The following is a 26,095-nucleotide window of genomic DNA, read 5'->3' on the forward strand; positions in this document are numbered from 1 at the left end:
TTCCTGCCCAGGCAGGGGGTTGGACCTGAAGATCTGCAAGGTCCCTTCCGACCCTACTTCTATGATTCTATGATGATTCTATGATTCTATGAAGCCAAAGCATGATGCCATGTTGTCATGGTGTTTTTTTAAATACTCCAGGGGACAGACTGAAAGCATACTTTAATTTGAATACTAACATGTACATCAAGAGCTGCTAAATAAAGATTAAAAATCTGAACTTCTTGCAGGTAATGCAGTTTCCAACAGCTGTTTCAACTAAATGATGTGATCCATATTCTGGTATACAAGAAATGACAGCAAACCATACTTTCCACTCTGCATGAGACTTTCAGCTCATTATAGTATCTGTCATCCATTGCTACCTTTATTATTATGTCTGTAAAGATTAAATGTATTTTAAGTATATACAATGTGATTTCTAGGACTCAATTATAGTTAAATATCAAAGTACTTTGCAGATAGGTTGGACAAGCACAGTATAAATTACATAATGCTCAGAAAAATCCATACAATGCATTATAATCATTGTAATGTTTATAAACCTCTGCTCCTTAGATAATTTATTTAGTTCAGTAAAGATTTTGCAAACAACAAATTTGCTTACTTTGAGCATTCTAATCAGAGGCAGCTTTATGCCTGAAAAATACAGCTACTGGCACCAAGCATGACGTTCCTCAAATACCCTCCAAGAGCAGAGGACAAGCTACAGAAATTTACGTGTTTTAAAGAAATCAAAGAGAAGAATTCTTAGATTTCCAAGAAAAAGAAAGTATATATATATATATATATATATGATAGTCTTATTATATACGAGAAAGCAAGCAGAAGAGAAGATGAAGTAGAGGGAGATGGATGTTGAGAAAGGGGTTAAGGCAGGGGTGGGTAAAATATGGCCTACAGCCTGGATCCGGCCTGCCAGACACTTCTATCCAGCCTGCAGTGCCCCACAACTAACTGTACCCTGCCCAGCCCTTCTGCCCATGAGGGTGGGAACAAGGTGTCCACATTTTCAACCCCACCACCAAAATACCCTATTTCACTTCATTCCCACCCTCATGGGCGGAAGGACTTGGACCGGCCACCACGCAGCTTCTGGGTGGGGCTGCTGCAATTGCCAGGGGACCTGCTTGACTTCCCTGGCATCCCGCTGGCTCTGGCCAGCAGGTAGGGAAGCGGTGGTGGCAGGGATGGGGGTGGGGATGGGGGTGGTGGGGTAGCTGAAGCTGAGCGGGAGCACAGAGTGTGGGGCTGGGACTGGTGGCAGCACAGAGCCTGAGCCCAGGGGGGTGGCAGCAGCACAGAGCTGGGGTGGGCAGGGTGTAGGTGTGAGGGAGGGTCTGGGGGGTGTGGGGACTCCCCCCATGGCACACAGCCACTGCAGGCAGCAGCAGCAACAGCAGGCAGCAATGCTTGGGGTGTTCATGCCCAGCACAGGCACTGCTGTTCAGTGGTGCACAGCTCCAGCTAGCGCTGTACACAGGAGCAAGAAGCGCAGCCCAGCCAGGCTACCTCTATTGCTGGCACCCCCCCACTGCACACATGCAGCCCCTGTACTTGCACACCACTGCAGTGAAGTGCCACATGTTGGAGCCAGCTGCTTGTGCCACTTCTTGCTGTGCAGGTCCCAGGACTGCACAAGGAAGCAGGAGCTGGAGCTCCACTCCACTTCCAGCAGACTTCTCGGATCTGTGTAGCAGCCAGCTTCAGCACATGGAGCTTCCCTCTGGTGATGCACAAATGTGGAAGCTGCTCATGTGCAGCGGGGAATACTGGAGATAGAGGCAGCCTGCGCTCCTTGTCCCTGCATCCAGCGTTGGCCAGATCCATATGCCGCTGGGTGGCAGTGCCTGTCAGGCACAAGTGCCCTTGGTACCCCCACCTGCTGCTGCTGCCACTGCCTGCAGGGGCTGTGCGCCATGGGAGGACTGTGTGGGGGGGTCCTCCACCCCACAAATGCCACACACCCACATCCAGCCCTTACAATTCCCCAAATATAAACCCCCCCAAAATACCCTATTGCTCCCCCACACACAGCCACACCCCCTCACAACCCTCACCCCACCATACACACACATACACCACCACCATACACACACACACGCACATCCTCCCCACACACAATATACAAGACTAAGAATTTATTTTTCAGTTATTATGCAGTCACCTCTATATACACTACGCAAACACAAATCATAACAAAAATATTTTTTGCAATAAAATTAAAATAGTTATAGTAGCTGTTTGACTTTTAGTATATGATTTCGTTTGTTTTCTGGTTCTAAGATAGCGACCCCCACTCCCAAAAGAAGTATTTCTGGTGGGGAGGAGGGAGGGCAAGGGGAGGGACTTCCAGTGGCAAAGGTCAGAAGTTAGGGATGGGACTTCCAGTCCCAAGATGGTGACCAGGGAGCAGGGCAATCGTCAAGAGGCAGGGCTACCCATGAAGCCCTCAAAAGTTCACCAAACCTCGTTAGGCAGCCCTTCAACCAAAATAATTGCCCGCCCTGAGTTAAGGAATAGAAAAAGGGCAGCAAGAAAGACTGACAAATTGAGGTTAGTGAATTATATTTCACTTACTCTTGTTCCTACATAGTACTGTATTTCCCTGGCAGGTGCCCATAAGTTTATATAGCTCCATAAGTTTGAATGAAAGGGGATGTTGTTTTGGGAATCTTTCAGTTTTCTTATTATATAAGGCTGCAGTGCTCTTTTGAACACCACCATTTATCACAGTGGTAGGTAACATTATCCCATGCATTCTAAGCTTTCCTTTGAAGCAAAGTATAAAATAAATTAGAGGGACTCAAAAGGGAAACAGAAAAGTAAAAAAGAACCAAGTTAATTTACCAGCATTTTGAAGAGAAATGAGTATTCCCTGAGTCAAAAAGGAACCTATTTTCCCCATGTGAAAATTCCTGCCTTTTTCCACAACTCTATCTTTCCTCCCTCCCCCCAGAAAAAGAAAAAAGAAACAAAATTACTTCAAAAATCAGTAACTTTTACACCATAATTGTACATGCTGTGCCAGGTCATCAAATGCTGTAACCTGTCAAAGCTCTGCTAAGAATCTGCCTCTCTGGGGTAGAATTTTTTGAAAGTGCTCAGTTTCTGTTGAATTCTCCACCCATGGGTAAATGGCAGTTTTACCACTGGCTTCCCTGGGTTGAGGGAATAATGAGGCTCAAAAATCTCACTCCCAGTGTTAATGAGGCTCAAATGTCTCACTGCGAGTGTTCAGCCTGTGATGGCTCAATATAATATTTCTTGAATTTGACAAATGCCTTTTGGACTGTTTTATTATCAATTTCAATAGCCCAAGTTTATGCTTCAGATAAATCAAACAGTAATTCTACTACAATGTTTCCATTCTCATATAGTCCTCATAACCACAGAACCCAACTGTAATTGTCAGCAAACCCATACTTTATACATATAGGAGATAGTTAAATGCTTATAGTCATAACACATATTTGGAAAACACAAACCCACTTCAGTGAAGTACCTCTCAGTTTATCAAGAATTGCACAACAGACCTAGGTATGAATGGTTGCATTGGTAAGGCAAAGAAGATTTGACCCTTTGTTTCTGTAACAGAGTTCCTGACCAGAGCCCTGTTACTTGGGGAAAATCCCCGCAGCTGGCAGTCATGATGCCCAGGCAGGGGCGGGGGTGGGGGGAGATTCCCCATGCCACCAGTAAGCCAATGGGACCCAGCTTCTGGGAATATAGGGAGGACAAGGCCCCGGAAAAGATGCCTTCGGGCACTGAGAGAGAGAGAGGTTGCCCAAGACCCCAGAGAAAGACAGCCCCTAAAATGCAGAGCTGAGACCCAGAGAAACGCGGAGAAGGGACTGTACAGCTGCCAGATCAGTAAAGACGCTCAATACCTGCAACGGAACTCCAGCCGCCTTGGTGAGTTAGAAGAGGGAAAAAGTTGCAGGTCTGGGCAGCGACAGAGCGAGGCATCCCACAATACAAACTCGGTTCCCATTTGGGACCCGAAAGGGAAGCAGGCAACAATCCCAGAGCAAAGAGGTAGACATCCACGACCCTCCGTGCCAGCGCGGGCAGCGAGGGAGCCCCTGGAGATGAGCCGGCACAAACTGCAGGGAGGCGGAAAGAGACGCAGTGAGCCTCTGCCGCCAACAAGCCAATTAGCAGGCAATAAGCTGAGCCCAGGCGGGAGCGGCTCACACCCAGGTGGGCTGGGTCAGGACTTTAAGGTTCCATTACCCGCAGAAGGGAGACAGCTGGGACTGCTCCTTCGCTGTAATTGGTGCAGGATAAAAGGCACCACTCACGCAAGCTGCTAAGGAGGCAGTTAGCACCACTGGTCTCCGACCAGTATTTACCCTTAGAACTGAGAAGCCGGTGATCCTCTCCGGAACACGAGGGTGACTGAAGGGGCAAGTGGGACAGGTTGCTGCCTGTGGTCTGGGCCACTGTAAAAGAAAGACGAAAGAATAAAAGCACCTGCAATCACGTGATGGGTCAAGCGTTATAACTCAGCAGATACCAACTAACATTCCATCTCTTTCCTCCCTTAATAAGATCAAAGTCATGGCAGGCGAGAACCAGAGGAATGGGCGGTACCCCGCAGACCTGATAACAAACTGGTGCATTAGCCGGGAAGCAAGGGCTCCATGACAGAAGCTATGGACACACAGGCTCCCACCGATTGGCAGCAAGTTCACAACCTGACGTTAAGACTCCTCCAAGGCCAGCAGGCACAGCTTGAGGAGATGGTAAGGATGCAGACCCAAGAGGCGGAGGTGAGAATCCGGCTGTTTGCACGCCAACAAGATCTGTGTGAGAAGACTGAGGTGCAATAGATGCTAATGGTACAAGAAGGCGGAGGCACGGGGCTGCCTTGGATGTCGGCTGAAGATGATGTAGAAGCCTATCTGCAGTCATTTGAGAGAGCGGCGATGGCTGCTAAATGGGACCCAGGAAGTTGGGCAGCAAGGTTGGGGACCCTCCTCATCGGGCTAGCACAAGCTGACGCCCTCAGCAGGGCAGAGGCCCGGGACTATAACAAGGTTAAAGAAGTGGTTTTATACCATTTGGAGATCTCCCCAGAAACATACCAACACAAATTCAGGGCACGGAAGGGCCCCGAAGTAGGACGGCCTCGATTACTGACTCAGACCCTCCAGGACTTGGCTGAATGCTGATTACAGCCAGAGGCACACACTATCCAGGAACAAGTGGACGTGATGGGTACGGTGCCACCAGCCAAAAACCATGGAGGAAGTGCTATGGCTAGCCGAAGGTTACGTGTCGGCAGAAGGGGAAGGGGAGATTCCCAAAAGAAACTGAGTCAGCAGCCCTGCTCCGAGTCTGCGACAGAGCGTTGCTGAACCACCACGACGCAGTGAGAGCACGCAGAGGGAGGGACGTGCATGAAGCTACCGGGAGCTAACCTGCTATCGGTGTGGAGAGAAGGGCCACATGTCCCGGTTCTGCCCTAGGCCATCCCAGGCCCAAACCACAACGGCCGAAAAGATGGACTGTAGTTTTGGGCTACACAGAGGGCTAGGCCAAAGGAGCAATCCCATGGTGGAAGTAAGAATAGGCAACACAATTATACCCACAGTCGTGGACACAGGCTGCTCCCAGTTGATGATACGCAAGGAACTGTTCCCCCCACATCTGGGGAGCCCCGGAAGCCCGGTATCCATGATATGTATGCACAGTGATGCCTATACATATAAGCGGAAGAAGGTAAAACTCTCGGTGCTGGGGCGCACTGAAGAGATCCCCGTGGGGCTGGCTGAGACATTACCTTGCCCCATGCTGTTGGGTATAGATTGGCCGCACCTAGAAGAAGTTATCTGCCAGTTGATTATGGAGACACACGAAGAAGAGGAAAGGAATCTCCAGGCCCTTTGTTTTGGGGACCCGGAGGAAGACCTGGATGTGGACCGAATTATAGGAAAAGGGGACTTCTGTGAGGAGCAATGACAGGAACCCTTATTCAGGAATATATGGGAATCCCAGCTCGCCAGAATAGAGGAAGAAACCAGAGATCCACAGAAAACCATCCAGAACTCGCAATATGAGGTAAGGAAAGGCCTTCTTTACCGGGTAGAGAATCAAGAGGAGGGAGGAGAGAGATCCCAGATCCTGGTGCCCCAGAAATATTGGGTGGCCCACGCTCTGCCCATGTGGGGGGCACCTAGGAAGAGATAAGACGGAGGCCAGACTAAAACACAGCGTCTTCTGGCCCACCATATGTAAGATGGTGGAGAAGTTTTGCACGGAGTGCCCAGAGTGTCAAAAAACCGGGGGAGTAAGGTTAGCAAGGGTTCCCCTGATACCAATGACCCTGATTGGGCATCCATTTGATCAAATTGCACTGGACATAGCCAGGTCCTTCCCACGTAGCAGGACGAGGTATCAATTCATTCTCATGATCGTTGACTATACCACCTGATTCTTGATGGACCTCATGGGTCTGACAACCATCTAGACCCAAGCCATCAAGTCAAAATGGGAGCACTGACTGCCGAATTTCATGATGTATTCAGAGAAGTACCAGGAGAGGCTAGGGGGGTCCACCACCATATTGTGACCCCACCAGGCCGCATAACTAGAGATCTTCAGAGGAGGCTACCTCGCCACCTGTGGCCGGCCGTCAGGCAGGAAATCGAGCAAATGAAAAGACTGGGGATTATCAAAGAGTCTAAAAGCCCCTGGAGAAGCCCCACAGTGGTGGTGCCAAAACAGGACGGGTCAATTCGCTTGTGCATTGACTACTGGAAATTAAATGAAACTGCCAAGTTTGACGCCTTCCCGATGCCCCAAATTGATGACATGCTAGAGAAGGTGGGCCAAGCTCGATATATATCCACCCTGGATCTCACCAAAGGGTACTGGCAGACCCCAATGGCTGTAGAAGATAAAGAAAAAACAGCGTTTGGCACCCCACGGGGCCTCTTCCAATTTAAAAGAATGCCATTCAGACTGCATGGAGCTGCTGCCTCCTTTCAGTGGTTAATGGAACGCACACTTGCCCCACACCAGGATTACACGGTGGCCTACATAGATGATATTATTATTTTTTCGCACGACTGAGAAACCCATCGTTGACACCCTCGGCGGATATTGGAAAGTCTCAGGCGGGCGGGGCTCACCGCCAATCCCAAAAAATGTACACTAGGAAAAAGAGAGACGCAATACCTGAGATTCTTAATAGGCCAGGGGGTCATAAAGCTGATGACCGAAAAAGTGGCTGCCATAAAACAGCACCCCTTACCGAGAACATTGAAGCAATGACAGTGCTTCCTGGGTTTTGCCAACTACTACTGGAGTTTTATCCCCAACTTTTCAGAGAAGGCAGTGCCACTGACGGAATTGACAAAGGGGCATCACAACCCAGTCCCGTGGGATTCAAGAGCTCTTGGTGCCTTCAAACAATTAAGAGAAGCCTTGTGCCAGCACCCAGTTCTGTATACACCCGACTTCCAAAAACCTTCTTTTTACAAACGGATGCCTCATCTGTAGCCCTGGGAGCTAAACTATTCCAAAAAGAACAGGGAGCAGAAAGACCAGTGGCATTTGCCAGTAGAAAACTCAACCCAACAGAAACCCATTATGCCATAATAGAATGGGAATGCTTGGCAATATGGTGGAGCATAGGGCTCTTTCAGTACTATCTGTTGGGCAGGGAGTTTGTGCATACCACCGATCACGCTCCCCTGCGATGGTTGCGGACAGCTAGGTTGAATAACGCAAGACTCATGAGGTGGTCTCTGGCCTTACAGCCATATTGTTTTTCAGCAGAGCATCGAGCGGGCAGAAGGAACAAGAATGTAGATATCCTATCCCACCGTGGAGATGACCACGACGAGGACACGCAACCCAACGAAGACAACACGGAGAGAGACTGGGTACCAAACATATGCCTTATTACCTTCTAACCCAGGCAAGGGTTTCTGAGGAGAGGTTTTGTTTTCCGTTTTCTCTCCCCCCCTCTCATTTCTTCTGTTCTCTTTTCTTTTTTTGCTCCTTCATTTCTGCCCCCTTTTGGGGTTCCCCTGTGTTCCCTTCTCCACACCAGACTGTCCCTCCAGGAAGGGGGGGTGCAGACTAAGAGAACTGGGGGGAGATGTGTAACAGGGTTCCTGACCAGAGCCCTGCTACTTGGGGAAAATCCCTGCAGCTGGAAGTCATGATGCCGAGGCAGGAGTGGGGGGTGGGGGGAGATTCCCCATGCCACCAGTAAGCCAATGGGACCCAGTTTCCAGGAATATAGGGAGGACGAGGCCCCGGAAAAGATGCTTTCAGGCACTGAGAGAGAGAGAGGTTGCCCGAGACCCCAGAGAAAGATGGCCCCTAAAATGCAGAGCTGAGACCCAGAGAAATGTGGAGAAGGGACCGTACAGCTGCCAGATCAGTAAAGACGCTCAATACCTGCAACGGAACTCCAGCCGCCGTGGTGAGTTAGAAGGGGGAAAAAGATTTCAGGTCTGGGCAGCAATGGGGCTAGGCGTCCCACAATATAGACTCGGTTCCCATTTGGGACCCGAAAGGGAAGCAGGCAACGACTCCAGAGCAAAGGGGTAGACAGCCAGGACCTTCTGTGCCAGCGCGGGCAGCAAGGGAGCCCCCGGAGACGAGCTGGCACAAACCGCAGGGAGGCGGAGAGAGACGTGGCAAGCCTCTGCTGCCAACAAGCCAATTAGCAGGCAATAAGCCGAGCCCAGGCGGAAGCAGCTCGCACCCAGGTGGGCTGGGTCAGGACTTTAAGATTCCATTACCCACAGAAGGGGGACAGCTGGGACTGCTCCTTCGCTGTAATTGGTGCAGGATAAAAGGCACCACTCACGTGAGCTGCTAAGAAGGCAATTAGCATCCCGGGTCTCCGGCCGGTACTTACCTTAGAACTGCGAAGCTGGCGATCTGGAACACGAGGGTGACTAAAGGGGCAAGTGGGACGGGCTGCTGCCTGTGATCCGAGCCGCTGTAAAAGAAAGACAAAAGAATAAAAACACCTGGAATCATGTGACGGGTCAAGAATTATAATGCCGCGGGTACCTACTAACATTCCATCTCTTTCCTCCCTTAATAAGTTCAAAATCATGGCACGCAAGAAACAGAGGAATGGGCAGTAAACTTGCAGACCCCAATAACAGTTTCTATAAATATGATGAGTTATTGGCAGCAAAAACAAAGTCTTTTTCCTTCCTTGCTCCCATTTACTGTGCTTAAACTAGAGGTGCACGGATACATCAGTCCTGTATCAGATCTTCACTGATATAAGGAAAATTGAGAGTATTGGTAATTGCCTTTTTTTGTGTGATGTGGCCAATAATGTGGCCGATAAATGCGGAGTGCATGTGCACAGCCGCAGCACAGCAAGCAGGTGGCCAGGAGCACAGTGCTGCAGCGTGGAGAGGCTGGTAAGTCTGTTGTGGTGGAAGAGGCAAGGGAGGAGGAATAGGGTGGGGGGGCAGATTGAGGCTCCCTTGGTGAAGGAGGAAGTGGGAATGGGGCTGAGGGTGGGACAGGGGCAGGTGATGCCCAGCCGGGATGGGGTGCGGTGGGGCGGGGCAGAAGATGGAGCCATGGCTCATTCAGGGGATATGGGGAGAGGCGGCTCCCACCGCTGCATGCACCCCAGGAGGACATATGCCCCCGGATCTGCGCGCGGAGTGAGGGCAGGCTGCTACTGCCAGCTGTGGCAGCACCAGGCTCTTCCCAGTGGGGGTGGGCCGGGCTGTGCTCGGGACAGTGGCAACAACACTGGGAGGTGAGGCTTGCGGGGGGCTGCAGCCACCCCAAAATTCGCCGTAGCCTCCCCCCCCCCCCCCCGGCCATGCTTATGCACGCCCTGAGCACAGCCTGGCCCAGCCCTCTCCAGGAAGACCCCAGTGCTGCCCCAGCTCCAGCCTGTAGCGGCAGCCCACCCTCGCCCCACGAGCAGATCCAGGGGCACACGCCTCCCCATGTTCTCCTGGGGTGCGTGCAGCAGCAGAAGCCACCCCCCTGGATGAGCCACGGCTTAGTCCTGTGCCTCGCTCTGCTCCGCCCTGGCTGGGAATCACCTGCCCCAGCCCCACTCTCTCCCTCACCACAGGGGCTTCGATCTGCCCTCCTCCATGCCTTTTCCCTCCCCCCACCCCTTTCCCCATAACTGCCGGATACTGCTCTCCAGGCTGCAGGGCTGCATATCAGAATCAGATTGGTATCGGCCGATATGACTCATTAAAAATCAGCCATCAGTGTCGGCCCAAAAAATCTCTATCTGTGTACTCCTAGCTTCAACATATATGTCTAAATGGGGGAAAAAAACATTGTTTCTTGGGGTCTATAAGGTCACCTTCAAACATCATCTTGAATGCTAGCAGAGTTTTGCACCTAAACCACTGTAATTCTATCAAAATAAGGTTATAGTAGTCTAAGCAAATTAAAAGTTTCTAAAGTGTGGTTAATATGTATTTCTAGTTGAAGGAGTATTTCTGATAAGCTTCTCCTTTTATAAATATCTCCTTCCATTTATTGACAGAACTATCCTTTGTCTCCTGGCTGAGAATTTGCTGTTTCCAATTAGTTATTATCAAGGCATTGAGGAGATGCTGTGATGCTAGTGTACAAACCTTTCACCTCTGAATCTAGGCATAGGCCACAAATGAATATGGATTTTCAGAGATTGCTACTACAAGGTCTTGAATCAATTGTCTGCATTATATATCAATCACTTTTCCAGTCATGTACTTTTCAAATGAATGTTTAGACCTGTAGAAGAGCAAAGTGGGTTACACATATGGCCAAAGCTGATTTTTGTCACAGCAGGGATATGCACAGCCATGCCTCAGGCAAAATTTCAGAATCTAGATTCTCTAACTAAAACCTACTATCTGGCTTAGGGCTCCTCCACACATGATGGTACCTAATGCATGATCCACTCAGTTGCACCTTCTGCCATGCTACACATGTATGGCAGGTTGTTTGTGTGGATCACACATTAGATCTCATTGCTCCTTATTGCAGGTGCAGAGGGAGACCAATTCGGGGCAAGAAGCTCGTTCCTGTTGCTAAGAAGAGCTTGAATGATAGAATTATTGTGTGCTGTATCCTGGTTGTTTAGAGATCTTCATTTCTAATAAAAATAATAGCCAATATTTAGTGATTCACATGTTCAAGACTCCTCTTGCAAACATTAACTAAGAACAATTGCAAAAAATTGTCTGCAGCATGATTTTCAAGATTCAAAGATATGATTAATTACATGATGTGTGTATTCCTAAAATAAATAACCGAGTTCACAGTTGGTCTGCTCCCAGTGCAATTATTAACATCAGAGAAGAAATGTATAACTTCTCATATTACTCTTCATTGATTGCAGGTATTTGTAAAAGTTTGTGTTTAATAAATTAATTGAATTGTTCTTTAATGTTGGTCCAGCAAGTCAGAGATTCAGTTCAACAGAATTTCAGAAGTCCAATATGTTTGAAATAGGAGTTATTATCCATGCTTGATTTTTTTTGACATTTCTTAAGAATTGTATAAGTCAAATTATTAGCTGATATTTTAGAAAGTAATATTGACAGTAAAATCAAAGGAATTGAATCCCCCGGAAACTCCAATGTTTTCTATAAACTGTTGAGAATCAGAAATATTGGTACATTATATTTTAACATTTAAGAACTATTTAATTCCATACCATACAGTCAATTTTTTAGTATGAAATTGTTATGAAGCATGCCTTCTATATAATGATGCCAACCAGGGTTCAAATTACAGTTTGACTGTTGGGGGGTCTGCAAAAAAAAAATGTAAACTGGTTCATTGGAAGGAGCAATCCGATTGGAGACACCCCCCAAGTTATGATTTTCAAATCTTGCAGGGTCTCTCATCTCTTATGTGGAGGCTTACCCCTCCCCATACCCAAGCTGCACCCCATAATTTACAGCCTGATGCCAACAGTTCAACAGAAACAACGGTTAAAATATGCCATTAGTTTCATGTTAAAAAAAAACAACAAAAAGCAAATGACATAATAAATAAGGGCAACAGAACAGCTTGTATTTTGGTTTGATCGCAATTAATAATTTGCTAATAGAAATCACCATTACTCGTATTGATTATTTACATACTCCACAAATAGTCTCATTATATGGAGCACATGTATTTATGAGCATATCTGTATATATACAGGGAGCAAAGGGATGCACAATGTGATTCAAGGTGTAAAATCTCATTCATACAGTTTTTTTTAAATTATTTATATAAATCATAATGCAATTATTATGATAAGCACTCCAAAATTCACTTACAAAAAGATAAGTAAGTATACTGGGTAGGACTAATTGGATTTACCTAAGTCACCCTACTGAGAAAAAGCAATGCCTGATGGTTAAGCTGCTGGGCCAGGAGTCAGAAGGACTGAGTTTTATTCCCAGCTCTACCATTGAACCACTGTATGACCTGAGTAAGTGATTTGAACTCCCTGATTCTGCTTTGGCGATGAACAATTTCAGAGAATTCCAGAGAAATTCCTGCCAGCAAAAATGAATGCCTGTCCATAGCCTTTGTCAATTTAAATTACAAGCTCCTTGGAGCAGGTTGTGTTACATGCAATGTAGATTTCCAGTGTTTAGTATAATAATGCCCCCATTTGATGACCACTAGATGCTACTGCAATACAAATACTAAGCAGACTGTGTTAACACATTAGCTAATTATTAATAACATTTGTTAAGAACTGAAGTTCAATAAGCTAAACTACTACAAGAGCACTCAAAATTCATGTTTCAAAGTAATCACTTATGCGGGGGGTGGGGGGGGGTAGGGGAGGTTCTAAATAAGGGCACTCATCTCCTGCCTGCATAGGCCTGTACAATAAACTATAAGCCTGATCTAGGCTCTCATCTAATTTACAATTTACTTTTATGGAACAAACTGATGCTCTCAATTTAGCAGAGGATATTTACAGAATTAGGTAGGGAATTAGTTGTCTGACCTACTATGTATGAGATAAATGGGGTAGTATTTTGTTTTGCATATTGGGATTAGGAGTGTGTGGTAGAGGGCCATGAGATTTACAGTTATAGATACTTGTACAGTGGCTTCCTTTTCAGCTCAGAGAGGTGAATTATATTTCAACACTGCATATTGTTAATGAGTTTTCAGCACAAAGCCTGATATATCTAGGTCTATGCAGGGAGGAGTGAACTTTATCTTTCTTGAATACAGAAAAGCAGGTGGACTGATGTGTCATGGATATGGTTATGGAAACAAAGATGAACAAAAGTATAAGATACTCAGGATTTCCAAAACAGCCACTTCCATTCACATTCTTCAATTCATCCTCTTCTATCGAGAGAACTATACATACAGCTCTACTTTTTCTATAGACAGGGTGACATTCATTGGATGTGTTTATGTATGCCCATGCACACTTCAAATACAGCAGGGCTTGGATTGGAGTTTATCTCCTTGGTTTTCACATGTCATAGGATGGACCACCCAGCAGCAGCAAAAAATGGCCAGTCATTTGTTAGGTTTAAAGAGTCAAGAGGTTTGTAGGCTACAGTCCACTTTGTCAGATGTTATCTCTGCAGAGAACAGAAATACTAAACAGAAAGAAATTACGGAATTTAAATACAAAAAATAAAGAAAGGAGGAGGAAAAGAGGGGCCACAGCAAAGAAAGGCAAAGTTGGGTTGAAGAGATCACAGAGGATAAACAAAGCAGTTAACCCACTGAGAGACATAAAGGTTTTAAAAGCTAGCCTACACAATGGGATGATAATTCTGAATCTTTGTTGAGACCATACTTTATGCAATCCAGGTTGTGGATGATTTTTTGTTCAAGTTACTCTGAAGTCAGTGGTGGAATCTTCAGAGAAGTTAAAAGTGTTCTGCTACGGGTTTTTGTTTCTTTCTGGAATTGATGCCAGGTCACTATCCATTCATTCTTTCACATAGGGATTGTCCCACCTGTCCATTATAGATAGCAGAGGGTCACTGTAAACAGGTGATGGCATATGACATTGGTAGAGGAGCAGGTGAGTGAACTCTCCATGTTATAAGACCTCATGCACCTATCCTCTCTCCATTCCACTGCCTCATTTGGAAGGCAGTTGTGTGTGTGTTGGGGGCAGAAGGACATGCTTAAATTTAAGAAAATAAGTAATCCCATTGATACTGATTTCATGTGCTTCATCAGGGCTCAAGAGTCCAACACCTTGTAGGATCAAACTGTAAGAGAATTATCTTGTAATATAGATCCTTGTAAGCTTTGAAAGGTTTTTGTGTACTGAACTTCTGGATACATTCCCATCCAGTTAGATATTTATTTTTCATTCTCGTTTCATCGTCATTGTGATTGTAGCTGTGTACTGATAGAATGAGATAGCCATGAAGCCTCTAAGTGGACTCTGCAATCCCTTATGCAGCATTCTCTGTCACTCGCATTTTATTAGTATATCTTTTTATTTGGTATTCTGTCTAACTCTCTTGATACTTCTCTTGTGAAATATCCCATTAAACACAGGAAAAGAGAAGAGTGTTGGAGCTGCTGAGGTGTGATGGAGAGGACAGAGCAGAAAAGAGGTCAGAGGAACTGGACAGAAGAAGAAAGAAGTTGGACATGAGGAATAGGGATACTGGAAGCTAATGGAGACAATAGGTAGGAAAGGCAATTGGAAGCCTATGGTGAGGGATGAGAGCTTAGCAGTGAGGTGTAGAAGACACTGGAGCAGGTCAGGAGCAGTCCTGGGGATTTGCCTGTCCTTGGGTCAGCTGGGGACACCAAGCAGCAGTTGGGTCCCCCTCTTCCTCACTTGCTCCTTGCTTGATCCCTCTCGGTGTCCCACTCCAGTCTGAGGTTCCAGCTATACCTCAGACATCATGCCACACTACACTAACTGTGGCCATTGACAGGCATTTATTTCCACTAGTAAGAATATCTCTAAAATTCTTACCATTAGAAAAATAGCCTGGGAACTGAAGTGGACATGTGTTCCAGCCCCTTCACTGAACAACTATAGAGGTGCACTCTCCAGCCAGGGGCCACTAGTGGGTTGCTTCCTGGGCCACGCCTGGCTTAGGAGAGCTCACTGATTAACAGTCTATCCTCCCCCTCTGTCTGGGAAGGGGGCAGACTGTCCAGTAGGCAGCCCCTTGGCTTTTAAATCACCATATGTGTAGCCCAAAAGGGTGAATTAGGTAAATTAAGGTGAATAGTCCCATCTGCTATCTTAACTGATTACGCTTTTACCCCTTCTTTTGGGTTTTTTTGGTTTATTTTTTTTTTGGGGGGGGGGGGGGTTGTTTAGATTATAAATATTTTATGGTTTCCAAACACATTCCCAATCAGCAGCACAGTGACACAGCTAGGCACCTGGCACAAGGAGCAGTGACAACTTCTGGTTGCTACTGTGCCACCAGCACAATCAAAATTACAGTCATGCAGCTGCTAGTGACAGATCTCTTTTTAACACCCTCCCTTCCCCAGGGCGGTGCCTGGGGTGCCACCCCACCCTAGTTATGTCACTGCTCCCGACATGTTAAATTGGTTTATTTCAAATTTTCTATTGCAGTAAACATTTTTAAACTAAGATGTTCCACCAATTCTACCGTATTGGAACAACAAGGAACTTGTGGAGAGCAAAGGAAATTATGACTTTACAATGTTAAATTTCTTTAAAGTTGAAGCTAAACAGTAACTGGCAACTTCAAACATTGTGGTGTATGTACCTGATCATAATTTATAGCAGAGCTTGTTTTTAGCACAAAGCTTGTTTATAAGCACTACAGAATACCAAGACATCAAAGAGTTCAAATGTTTTATACCACATTGAAATGAACAATTAAATGTTTACACTATAGCTTAACTAATTATAACTAAGGCATTTTCCTTCTCTACAGATATCGCTGTTCCTGAAATAGTAGTATATATGTTTAAAAACAAAATAAGAGGACTGTAATTAACATAGCATGCAAACAAAATAACACAATACCATAAAAATGCAGATAGTGTTATATATGCATAAGAAGCATAAAAGCCTCTCCTATTACCATTTTTAATGAATCAGTTGACAATAATGATGCCATGAGTCACATGACTGGTAATATAAATTATTTTGCAGCAACACTAGAAGACTGAAGAATATGATGCATATCTCTTTCTATGCAGTTAGGCATAGTAATTAGGAGGCTTTTACTGCTGCACAGCCTGACACTGTAGTTTTCTTGTTTGAAACACACATCCAAATTTGGCCTTTTACAAAGCTTAGTCCCTTTGAGGAAATTCTATGTGATGTTTACTTTCTTTTATACCCCAAGCATTGTAATTTCTGAGCAAAGGGTTCATATCAGTCACATGGGAGCTCACTGGAAGAGGCTTTGCATAAGGAAGCATTCATGAATATTTCCTTAAGGCAATTCCCATGTAGCATGCCACGTGAACCTGGGGAAGGATTGGTTCTCTACAGCAAAGTCCTAAGGCCTGTTCCCAAACCTGGCAGATAACAACATAACCATGGAAGGCTAAGATGATCCATATGGTGGCTCTGACTTCCCAGCTGCAGTCCACAGCAATTCCTCTAGCAGTGAAGAAAAGTTGAGGGATTTACTCTTCAAGGCCAAATGCTGATAGGGCCCCCCCACATCTATGCCAGCTACTGCCTAAGATGGGAAAAGGAATGGAAGTAATATGCTCTTCAGAAGCTATGCCAATTTTAGATGCTGGACCGATCTAACTCTTGGACTTCCTATTTCTGTCCCCATTTTTAGTTATACAGTAGCTACAAACAACTGAATTTCTAAGAAGACCAAATAACTTTGCATACATCATAGACACTTTGGCATGTATGCATCATAGGCACACTGCACATACAGGTCTTCCCCATGCTGCTACCATGCAACATGGGGAGGCTGACCCCAGGAGATCCCGGGCCAAAAACACCCACACCGAAAAAAAGTGGGGTGGCACATGTGGTGGCAGCGTGCGCTGCCCAAAACCAGAGCCTGGCTGGCCAGAGCCACACTTCGCCTGCTGGCTAGGCTTCCTGCCACTGCTGCAGCCCCTGGAAGTTCCCAGGACCCCAAGTAAGGCTGCTGGCGCCAGTACAGTTGCTGGCCCCAGCCTCCTCTACCCCACTCAGGGTAACCTGTTGTGCACCAGAGTGCACGTGCCATGGGCATTCCCCGCGGATAAGTAGCAGTGGCACAAGATGTGCCTGGGGAAACAAATGCCCACATTCATCTGGATGCACCCTTCCTGTGTATTGTTCTTTACTCGAAAATGAAAAAAGAGTGGGTCAAAAAGACGTGAGCCCTTGGTTTTAGATTCCACAAACATATTTTTGGCCTTTTACAAACATCCACTGTAACTTCTTATTGTATTTTTGAGGCAGAACAAGAGCTAAACATAACATGACTTGAATTTGTCTTTGAAAATGAAATAGAATACTGGAAAGGTAATAATTGTCTTTCTAAGTTAATGTTACTATAAATGTATGGTATAGCTAAACCAACAGGTTTGTTTTATATTTAATGGTTTAAAACCATTCTTCTGCAGAAGGATTTTCTTGTTCTGTGAAATTTCTGACACTCTGTAGAAGGAACAAATATTTTACAGTCTACAGAGTTGAATTCTTATTTAAATATAATGTTTAACAATTCTCCTAGGATGAGTATTTTAAGGTATGGCTTAGAACATTTTATCCTTAAAGGACAGATTTTCTTTTAATAAAAGAACTAATGGCTTCTATAGTGTTCTAGAGTTTGAGAGAATAGTCAAAATATGTAGACTGAGAGTTATTTTATTGCAGGGAAAAGGGTTATATTTTTTAACCTTCAGTATAACTCCTCCAGAGCAGAACAAAATGTTTTAAGATTATTCCAAGTCTACTGGAAAGAAAATTAGATAAAATACTTAACATGAAGATCCTGTTGGCTACTTAACTCTTAAACATTTAATATTTTTAAAGCTACATGTAGAAAGGAAAGCATTGTGGATCAGATCCTTATCTTTTGTGAACTGGTGTAGCTTCATTGGCTCTAGTGGCCAAAACCTCTAGATAATTTTGTGTGAAGGATCTGGGATTATGACCACAATTCTACTATGACCACTGTGAAATCCTACTGAAATCATGCAAGTTGACCTCATTAGTGAGCTTCTTAATGAAATCTGAGTGTTTTTCTGTACTGCCACAGCTGCTTTGTTACTATCTGTAGTGCAAACTTTTGCAGATTGCTGGCAAATATTTTCCCATGTTGGTAGCATCAGTGAAGCTGTTTTATTGCTGAAAAATGCTTACTAATTATTCTAAGTAAATAATGCCACAAGCACTGAAGAGGAAGTTTTTAAAAAAATGGAGAGAGAAACACACAAAAATTTAGCACTGCTAGTATTCCTGTCAGTTGCCTTTATGACTTTGAAGAAATCAATAAAATACAAAGTACTGGAGGCATCTATAGTTTATTTTCTCAAAATACACAGAAACTGAACACTTATGACTATTGCTTTTAGTAAGATGGAATCTGAAACCTGGTAATCAGTGTAAAATGAGAACATACTTGTAACAGGGGACTGCCCACAGCTCCAAGGGCTAGAAGAGAATGGACAAATACTTACTGGAGGTGAGCCTGCCTCACTTCATCGATGCCCAATGATGTCAGATGACAAGAGCATGATTCCAGGGATGCAGAGGCCCTTCACTGAAGCTGATTGTCCATCATCCCAGAACCTGTTGAAGAAGAAGACAGCAGTGAGTCTGCTTCCCCAGAGAGGGGAGGGAAAGAGGCAGCTGAAGAGAGCTGCTGAGAATCCACTCAGAGGCATGGAGCATTAATGAAGGTTAAGCAATGCTGGCTGAGTGAGGCAGGGTCAGGTGGCCCCTCATGGACTTATAACTGTGGTAAGTCATCCGGGATAGACAAACCCGGGGGAGGGGTGACAGGAGAAGCCAATCAGACGGTGTCGCCTCACTGCTTACTTGATGACCAATCCCGAGAGTATCCAAAGCAGGGCCTTTTTCCTCAACTCACCTGCCACAACTTTATGTTATTAGAATTTTAAGGAGTGGTTCAGTGGTGTAGATGCAGATGTTCCCACTAGGATACGAATGCGGTCAATGTTGTGGCTGTACTTCCCCATAATCCCATCTACACACCAACCGTCGGTGTTGAGGCTTTATGATTTCCTGTGACAGCTGCGGCCTTTTCAGATCACTCGGTGGTGGTCAATTGGTGTCCCGGCTTTGACTCCTCAGTGGGTGCTGCCCAAGTCTAATGGAGTTACCCCTGCCCTCTTCTAGCCAATCGCCTGTTCCCTACTCTCTAGGCACTATGCCCTGAAAGCAGGCTTTAACTAAGGGAACCCCAGGTATCCTGGCCCCATGGCTTCTTCAAACCACAATCAAAGTAAATAAGAAATTAAAAAAAAGAAAGCCTGAAGGCTTTCCAGAGGAACTATCAATGCTCGGCTCAGTATACTCTTGTGGGCTTTTGCTATTTTACTCACTCCCTTCAAGAGATGATCCTGACCTGGGCTGGAGCTGTTGTCCCCCACTTCAGCCTGTTGGGGCTTCCCTGCCCTGTGCTAACAGGGCCCTTGTAGCCAGAGTATGCCACTGCCTTAGTGCCCCAAGGCATCTTCTGCCCCAGCCTCTGTTGCCCTGGAGGCAGTATCCCTTCCCTCCTCACCGGCACTATGAATGTGTTTTAAACTTTTTGCAGCAGTGCCTGAGGCTGACATCATCAGCCAAGCACCACCTAGTTTGATTGACAGGAAGCTTGTAAACTGCAGTGGCAGCACCGTGTGCTGTCTGGCTCCAGCTCTCCCTGCTCTGCAAGTAAGATTTCCTTCTTTCCTGGGGTTCTCTGCCTGGCCTGTTCAGGGTTGACTGGAGTTCCTGGAGTGCTTAGGGGCTGTGTATGGTCCCCACCATTACAGCCGGTGACCCAGAGACATAGCAAAAAAGAACTGTGTGGATGAAACTGGGACATCTCCTACTGGAGGGGAAAAGGCCAGAGAGCCAGAGACTTCCCTGAGATTTATAACTGAGTGGGACCCAGTTTCCTGGCAGGACTGTCGTAGAGGAGACACAGGTCTGAGACAAGGCCATTTATGTAAGCGAGAAACTATAGCCAGGATACTCACTTGTGCCAGAGAAGGCAAGAGAAAAGAGAGAACCCTGTTTGAAGTGACTGAGGTGGATCATGCCTGCTGAGAAAGAAACCAGGGCTAACGACCCTCATGCCTGAGGAAGAGAGTCTCAATTGACTAGAATCACACTGATTGGAGACTGGTTGGGACCAGGCAGGTTGTAGGGGAGGCAGATCCCTGCAGCAGAGGCCAGAATCCCAATATCTTATCACCATATTAGCAGCTGTCAAACTCTTTTTATACATTATCTTTCTCCTAACAAAGCATAGCAGGTGAATGAGGAAGACAGTGATAAGAATGGCAGGCACTGGAGAGTCACCTGCTCAAACAGTGGTGCATTGGCCAGGAAATACCTATCACCTGAATAAATATTCAGTAAGGACTGGGGACCCCCATTGACAGACAGAGTCAGAAATGGATCAGGCTGATGTAGATCTGGGAAAACCCCAAGACTGGCAGTAAGCTCATGGAATAATGCTTCATTTGCTCCAGAACCGACAAGCACACATGGAAGAGTTAGTGTGGGTTAGGGCCCGAGATACTGAAGCCCGAATTATGCTTTTAACATGACAGCAAGAGTTAAGTGAAAAAACAGAAGCTCGGCAAGCAGTTATGATCTGTGTGACCAAGGGAGAGAGAATGCCGAAAATGACAACAAATAATGATGTTGAAACATTTTTAGAATCTTTTGAGAGAGTGGCCCCTTCAGGCAGCTGGGAATGGTCTAAGTGGGCAGGCCAAATAGACCTGTTGTTAATAGGCCAGCACAAGCAGCCTATTGGGCTCCATTACGAGCACACACTGCAGATTATGAGAAAGTAAAAAAAGCCATACTATATCGGTTAGAGATTTTACCAGAGCACTATCACCAACGTTTTAGAGCTAAGAAGAAGCCAGAAGAACAACAGCCACAGTTACTGGCTCAGGCTCTGAGAGACTTATTAGAGAGATGGATTCAGCCAGAAGACAGGTTGGTGGCCAAAGTTTGGGATATTTTTACCGAAATAGTGTATAGTATATTGTATGGTTGTAATAAAATATTTGCAAGATATATTATGCGTGTGACCTCCTCCCAGTACTATTTAAGTAGTGTTCCTATCTCCCTGTCATAATAATTTTTATGTTCAATGTTTTATAAGATTTATATTATCTCCTTAAGTTCAGTACGTTTTGGTGGGTATTATATTGTTTACTTGTAACTTAATTGCAGCTGAATTAAGGTACTGTACACAATAGAACAGTGGATTTTAATGTCTGTAGTTGCTTTAGCTATAATGACAAACTTGGGCAAGATACTTTCCAAGTACCACTCAACCTGCTCTGCGTGAGGCTGTGCCTGTGTTCACCATCCTCAAAAGTATCTGTGCTTGACATGAAGGACTTGGTTTTAATCCTGACTTCCCTTTATACGTATAATTAGAAACTGGCCCTCTTATCTGCAGCACAAGGATTTGTTACACTCTCCAGTTTTACTACTTTGCACGTTCATAGCCTCTCATGCTGGTTGTCATTTGTTCAGCTGAGGATGACCAAATAAAAGTCCTTTGGTAGCTTGTCAGGACTGCTGCACTTCTATATGATACGAAGTTCTTCTTTTGCTATCTCAGGGCTTGAAACATGCTATTGTTACAGAATTTCTATCTAATCTAAACTGCAGGACACTTAGGTTAGAAATTGAATCTATTTTTGTGGTCATTTATGTGGTCTTTATCACCACGGTATATGAGCACCAGGGATCCTGACACGGCTGTGCAGTACCATAGAAGTAGGGATGGCCTAAACATTTCATTTTGCATGTCTTCGAACTGAGGTCATCGGGGTCAGAAGTCCCAATTCATATCTGACCATATCTTTTTCCTGTACTGCCATTCTCTAAAGATTTTTTATAATGGAAAATACTGGGCTGGTACAGTATGAAAGAAATCTAGATAAAACAAAACCTGAGTTCAAAAGACAATTACTCACACCAAATGGCTTGTCTATATTGGTAGATCCAAATGTCTTCTGATTTTAGCTCAAGGCAGCGGACGCGGGGGATATATCTTTTTTGCATCAAATGATTCCAGAGTGAAGATACTAGAGGCAATGATTAATATAGTGCTGGTCACTGCCTTAGCAACACTCTCTTCAGCCTCAAGTCATCAATTGCTGCCTTTGTTAACTAGCAGCGATTTAAAGATGATATAAGCTGCTTATTACTGAGAGGGGGGGGGGTCACAGGTGCATTCATTCAGGGAAGTCCTGGCTATGCTACGGGCAAAGTTTCTCCAGCAAATTTTGGCAACACTAGTAAAAAGGACGCAGTCGTCTTTCTCCGGGGGGAGAACAATTGTTCTCATCCTTTTTTCCTCTGAGACACACTTCTTGTGCCTCCCAGAGCAGCCACAGCTTGTAAACCTCTGGGAGAACTACACCTCCAGGCCTGTTCTGGGGTGACAGGCTCGTAACTTCGCAGACTTTAAACTTTTCCAGAGTTTCTCTAGCGAGGGGTAGCAGGAGCCCAGGTCTGTGAGGGTGAGGGTCGGAAGCCCCTGAACAGCAGGGCCAAGCTGGGCCTGCCCCCGGGGTGTAGCTGGCCCGCTGGGGGTGTGGAGGTGCTGGGCACGGGGCCGGGAGCGAGGAACGGGAGGCTCCTGCCGGGGGCGGGTCGCTGGCCCGGGCTGGAGGGCGGAGCGCGGCGGTGTTGGTGCGTTGCTAGGCGCCGCGAGCGGCCGGGCCGGGCCGGGCCTGCTCCGCCTTCCTCGCGGCCGCGGGGAGCATGGACTCGGCGCTGCGGCTGCAGCTGCTCTCGGCGCCGGCCCGCCCAGGTGAGCGGGGCCGGGCACGTGGCCGCGCTGCGGCCTGACCCCGCCTGCCCCGGGTCCGGGTGCTGGCCTTCGGCGCCGGGTCCTGCTGTCAAGGGCCGGGCCCGGCATCGGGCTCGCAGACCCGCACCCTGAGGCGGGGGGAAGGGGCCTCGTGAGCTCACGGGTGCAGGACAGACTGCGGGGGTCCCAGGTGCGCGCGCAGGCTCCTCTTGAGACCTGCGCCACCCCGAGCCTGGGGCAGCGCGCCTTTGAAGTGGGGAAATAACAGCGCCTTTCCTTGTAGGTGTGCCAAGCGTCAGGCCTTGCACATGGGCGCATCCCCGTGTTTGTGATGCCAGTGGTCCCCCTGCACGTGCATTCGGGCGCGCGGCAAATGGACCCACATGGGGTGGGGGAGGATGGGGTCCTTCAGCAGCGGTGGTCCAGAGTGTGGCTGCAGCCGGCTGCCTGTGAGCTGCCCCGCTTTATTTCAGGCGCGCTGGGATCTGCTAGCGTCAAAAAAAGTGCTGCTGTGCCGCAAATGAGCAGCACAGCCAAGACATGCATGTCAGACGTGTGTAGTTTGTGGCGCTGCAGACCGCATATGCGCGCTTGTCTGGACGCACCCTCGGATGCTCTGTTGACCCATGATTTCCTGCCCGCAATGTTGACCCATGATTTCCATGCACTTTGAGCACTTGAAATAGTGCAGCGCAACGCTCATGTCACTCTGGCACAAGGCAAGGAATATATTACATCCCTTACTCGTTTTTTTTTCATATATATCTCTATGAAGACAGCGAAGCTTTGAAGAATGCTTACGAAATGATCAAATCTGCCAATCAAGGAAAGTCTGCACTCGATTCCTCGGAGAGCTTCAGCTCTGATTTGTATGTGCTGTGTGCAGAACAAGCGCTCGAGGTAAAGGTGTTGTGTCCCTTATGTTCTTTGTTATGGCTTTTTATACATTAAGAAAATTATTTGCATCTAGGCCATAATAAGGCTTTTATTAAATTGGTATTGAGAAAGGTCATTGGGGCCACAAGAAATACAGGTATTAAAATGTGTTATGCCTGGCTTTTCTGAACCATTGGCAGAGGAATAGTTTAAACATCGGGTTTTCTTGGTTTTGCTTCAGCCTTCTCCAGAAGTCTGCTCTTTTGAAAGCTCCGTCAGTCAGCAAGCTGTGCTTTCTGAAGTCTCTGATGAGCACAAAGTCTGAGAGAGACCACTGAAGTATAGATTCATAGTTTTACTTGGGCTGTCCTTTTTAATGAGAGTACTGGCATGAGGAGTTTGGACAAGATAGAAGATGAGTTGCTGATGGCTACTCGGAAGAAATTATTGCAGCAACTGAGAGAATGGCTAATCCCAAGTGTCAGCTGCTGCTCTATCTGAAAGTACAATAGCACGTAATAGAAATTTCTTTTAAGTTTGAAATATTTTAAAGGTTGATTCTACTGTGAAAACTGATCCCAAAAATTGCAGATGAGATTCCAGTGTGTTCAGTTTATAAATAAATGCTTTTTTTTTTTTTTTCTTGTTTTCAAGCAGTACAAACTTTAACTGAGAGCTGAGTGCCACTGTGCTCCTTTCTGGTTTGTGTACTCTTGCTAGCAATACAAATTCAGTAGGTTAAGTTCTGTCCTTCGTTATGCTTTTATAATTGAGACTTTGGCTTTTCAGTTTACATGGTAGTGCATTTCATAAATGAGTATAAAGATAATGAACATTTTTTTGCTGCTTTTACCATGTGACTACATAAAACTAGGAATCAGATTTGTTAAGTAAGAAATGTCCATTCTATGTCCATTTTTCCACATATGTTTGGGGAGAAAAAAATGCTTTTTTTTTTTATTTTAATACATTAATAAAATTGGTTTTTGTGGTCTTACTTTGCAATTGTAAATGGGTCTGTAAATGTACGTTCTAGTGTCCTGCCAAACATGTTTATAAGTTTACAATTGCTGGCCAGCTTTTTGTTGCTAAAACATTTGAAACTTTCACTTTTGTCCTAGCTGGGTTATCTAGAAATCAGCAGCGACTGTCTACAGATGTATTTTAAAGGAAGATATCCTGTTAATCAGTTTATTGGTAGAGCATACTTGTGCCAAGGCCAGCTGTTCACCCCACTTTCTACTGAAAATTTGGTAAGGAATTATGAGTTCTAGTTTAACAGACCTATTTCACAGCCTGCTTCTGAATTTCCAGTATTTCAGCTTTCCTACAATGGTTTTGAAAATTATACATCTCATTTTTTTTAAATCCAAATGAAATTTTGAAACTAATTTGACTTGACTTAATTAAAAATAACCCCTAAAACTGAAGAAAACAAAAAACCAAACCCAAACCAAAAATGTTTCATGGCCTCAAAATATGTAGGGCTGAACAGGACTTCAAAGAGGTTAATCCATTTCTCTCTTCTGAGGCAGGATCTAGTGTGCTTGGGCCATCCTTGGCAAGTGTCTGTCTAACCTGTTCTTATAAGCCTCCAATTACAGGAAATCTCAACTTCTGTATTACAGTGCTTTTCAAAAAAGGGAGGAAGGAGGACCCAGGAAACTATAGGCCCGTTAGTCTTACCTTGGTCCTGGAGAAGCGTTTTGGGAAAATTATCCAGGAGCACATCTGCAAGGGACCAGCAGGGGAGATTATGCTTTGGGGCAACCAACATGGGTTCATTAGAGGCAGGTCCTGTCAGACCAACCTGGTGGCCTTCTATGACCAGGTCACAAAATCCTTAGACACAGGTGTCGCAGTGGACGTAGTCTTTCTGGACTTTAGGAAGGCCTTCGATGCTGTCTCTCACCCCATTCTCATTAAAAAACTAGGGGACTGTGGCATCAATACCTGCACAGTCAGATGGGTCACAAATTGGCTGGAGGGCCACACCCAGAAAGTGGTGGTGGATGGGTCATTTTCGAACTGGAAGGATGTGGGCAGTGGGGTCCCCTGGGGCTCAGTCCTCAGGCCCACACTGTTTAACATCTTCATTAGCAACTTGGACGAGGGGGTGAAAAGCACCTTGTTCAAATTCGCGGATAACACTAAGATGTTGGGAGAGGAGGGCATGCTAGAAGGGAGGGACAGGCTACAACTAGATCTAGACAAGTTACAGGGGTGGGCAGGTGAGAATAGGATAGGATTCAATACTGACACATGCAAGGTACTGTACCTAGTGA

At 45.9% G+C, this 26,095-nt stretch overlaps 1 protein-coding gene across 1 annotated transcript in view; it reads left to right on the forward strand.

Moving 5' to 3' along the window:
• Positions 1-22,825: 22,825 nt before the first annotated feature.
• Positions 22,826-26,095, forward strand: part of CFAP46 (cilia and flagella associated protein 46) — a 186,195-nt gene continuing 182,925 nt past the window's right edge. The window contains exons 1-3 of the mRNA XM_059730335.1: positions 22,826-22,934; positions 23,710-23,834; positions 24,932-25,063. Of these exons, the coding sequence (XP_059586318.1) occupies positions 22,886-22,934; positions 23,710-23,834; positions 24,932-25,063 (306 nt within the window). The 5' untranslated portion in view covers positions 22,826-22,885. The remainder of the gene's footprint in view (positions 22,935-23,709; positions 23,835-24,931; positions 25,064-26,095) is intronic.

This window comes from Alligator mississippiensis, chromosome 6, assembly GCF_030867095.1.
Source record: "Alligator mississippiensis isolate rAllMis1 chromosome 6, rAllMis1, whole genome shotgun sequence".
In the NCBI taxonomy this organism is placed as follows: Eukaryota; Metazoa; Chordata; order Crocodylia; family Alligatoridae; genus Alligator; species Alligator mississippiensis.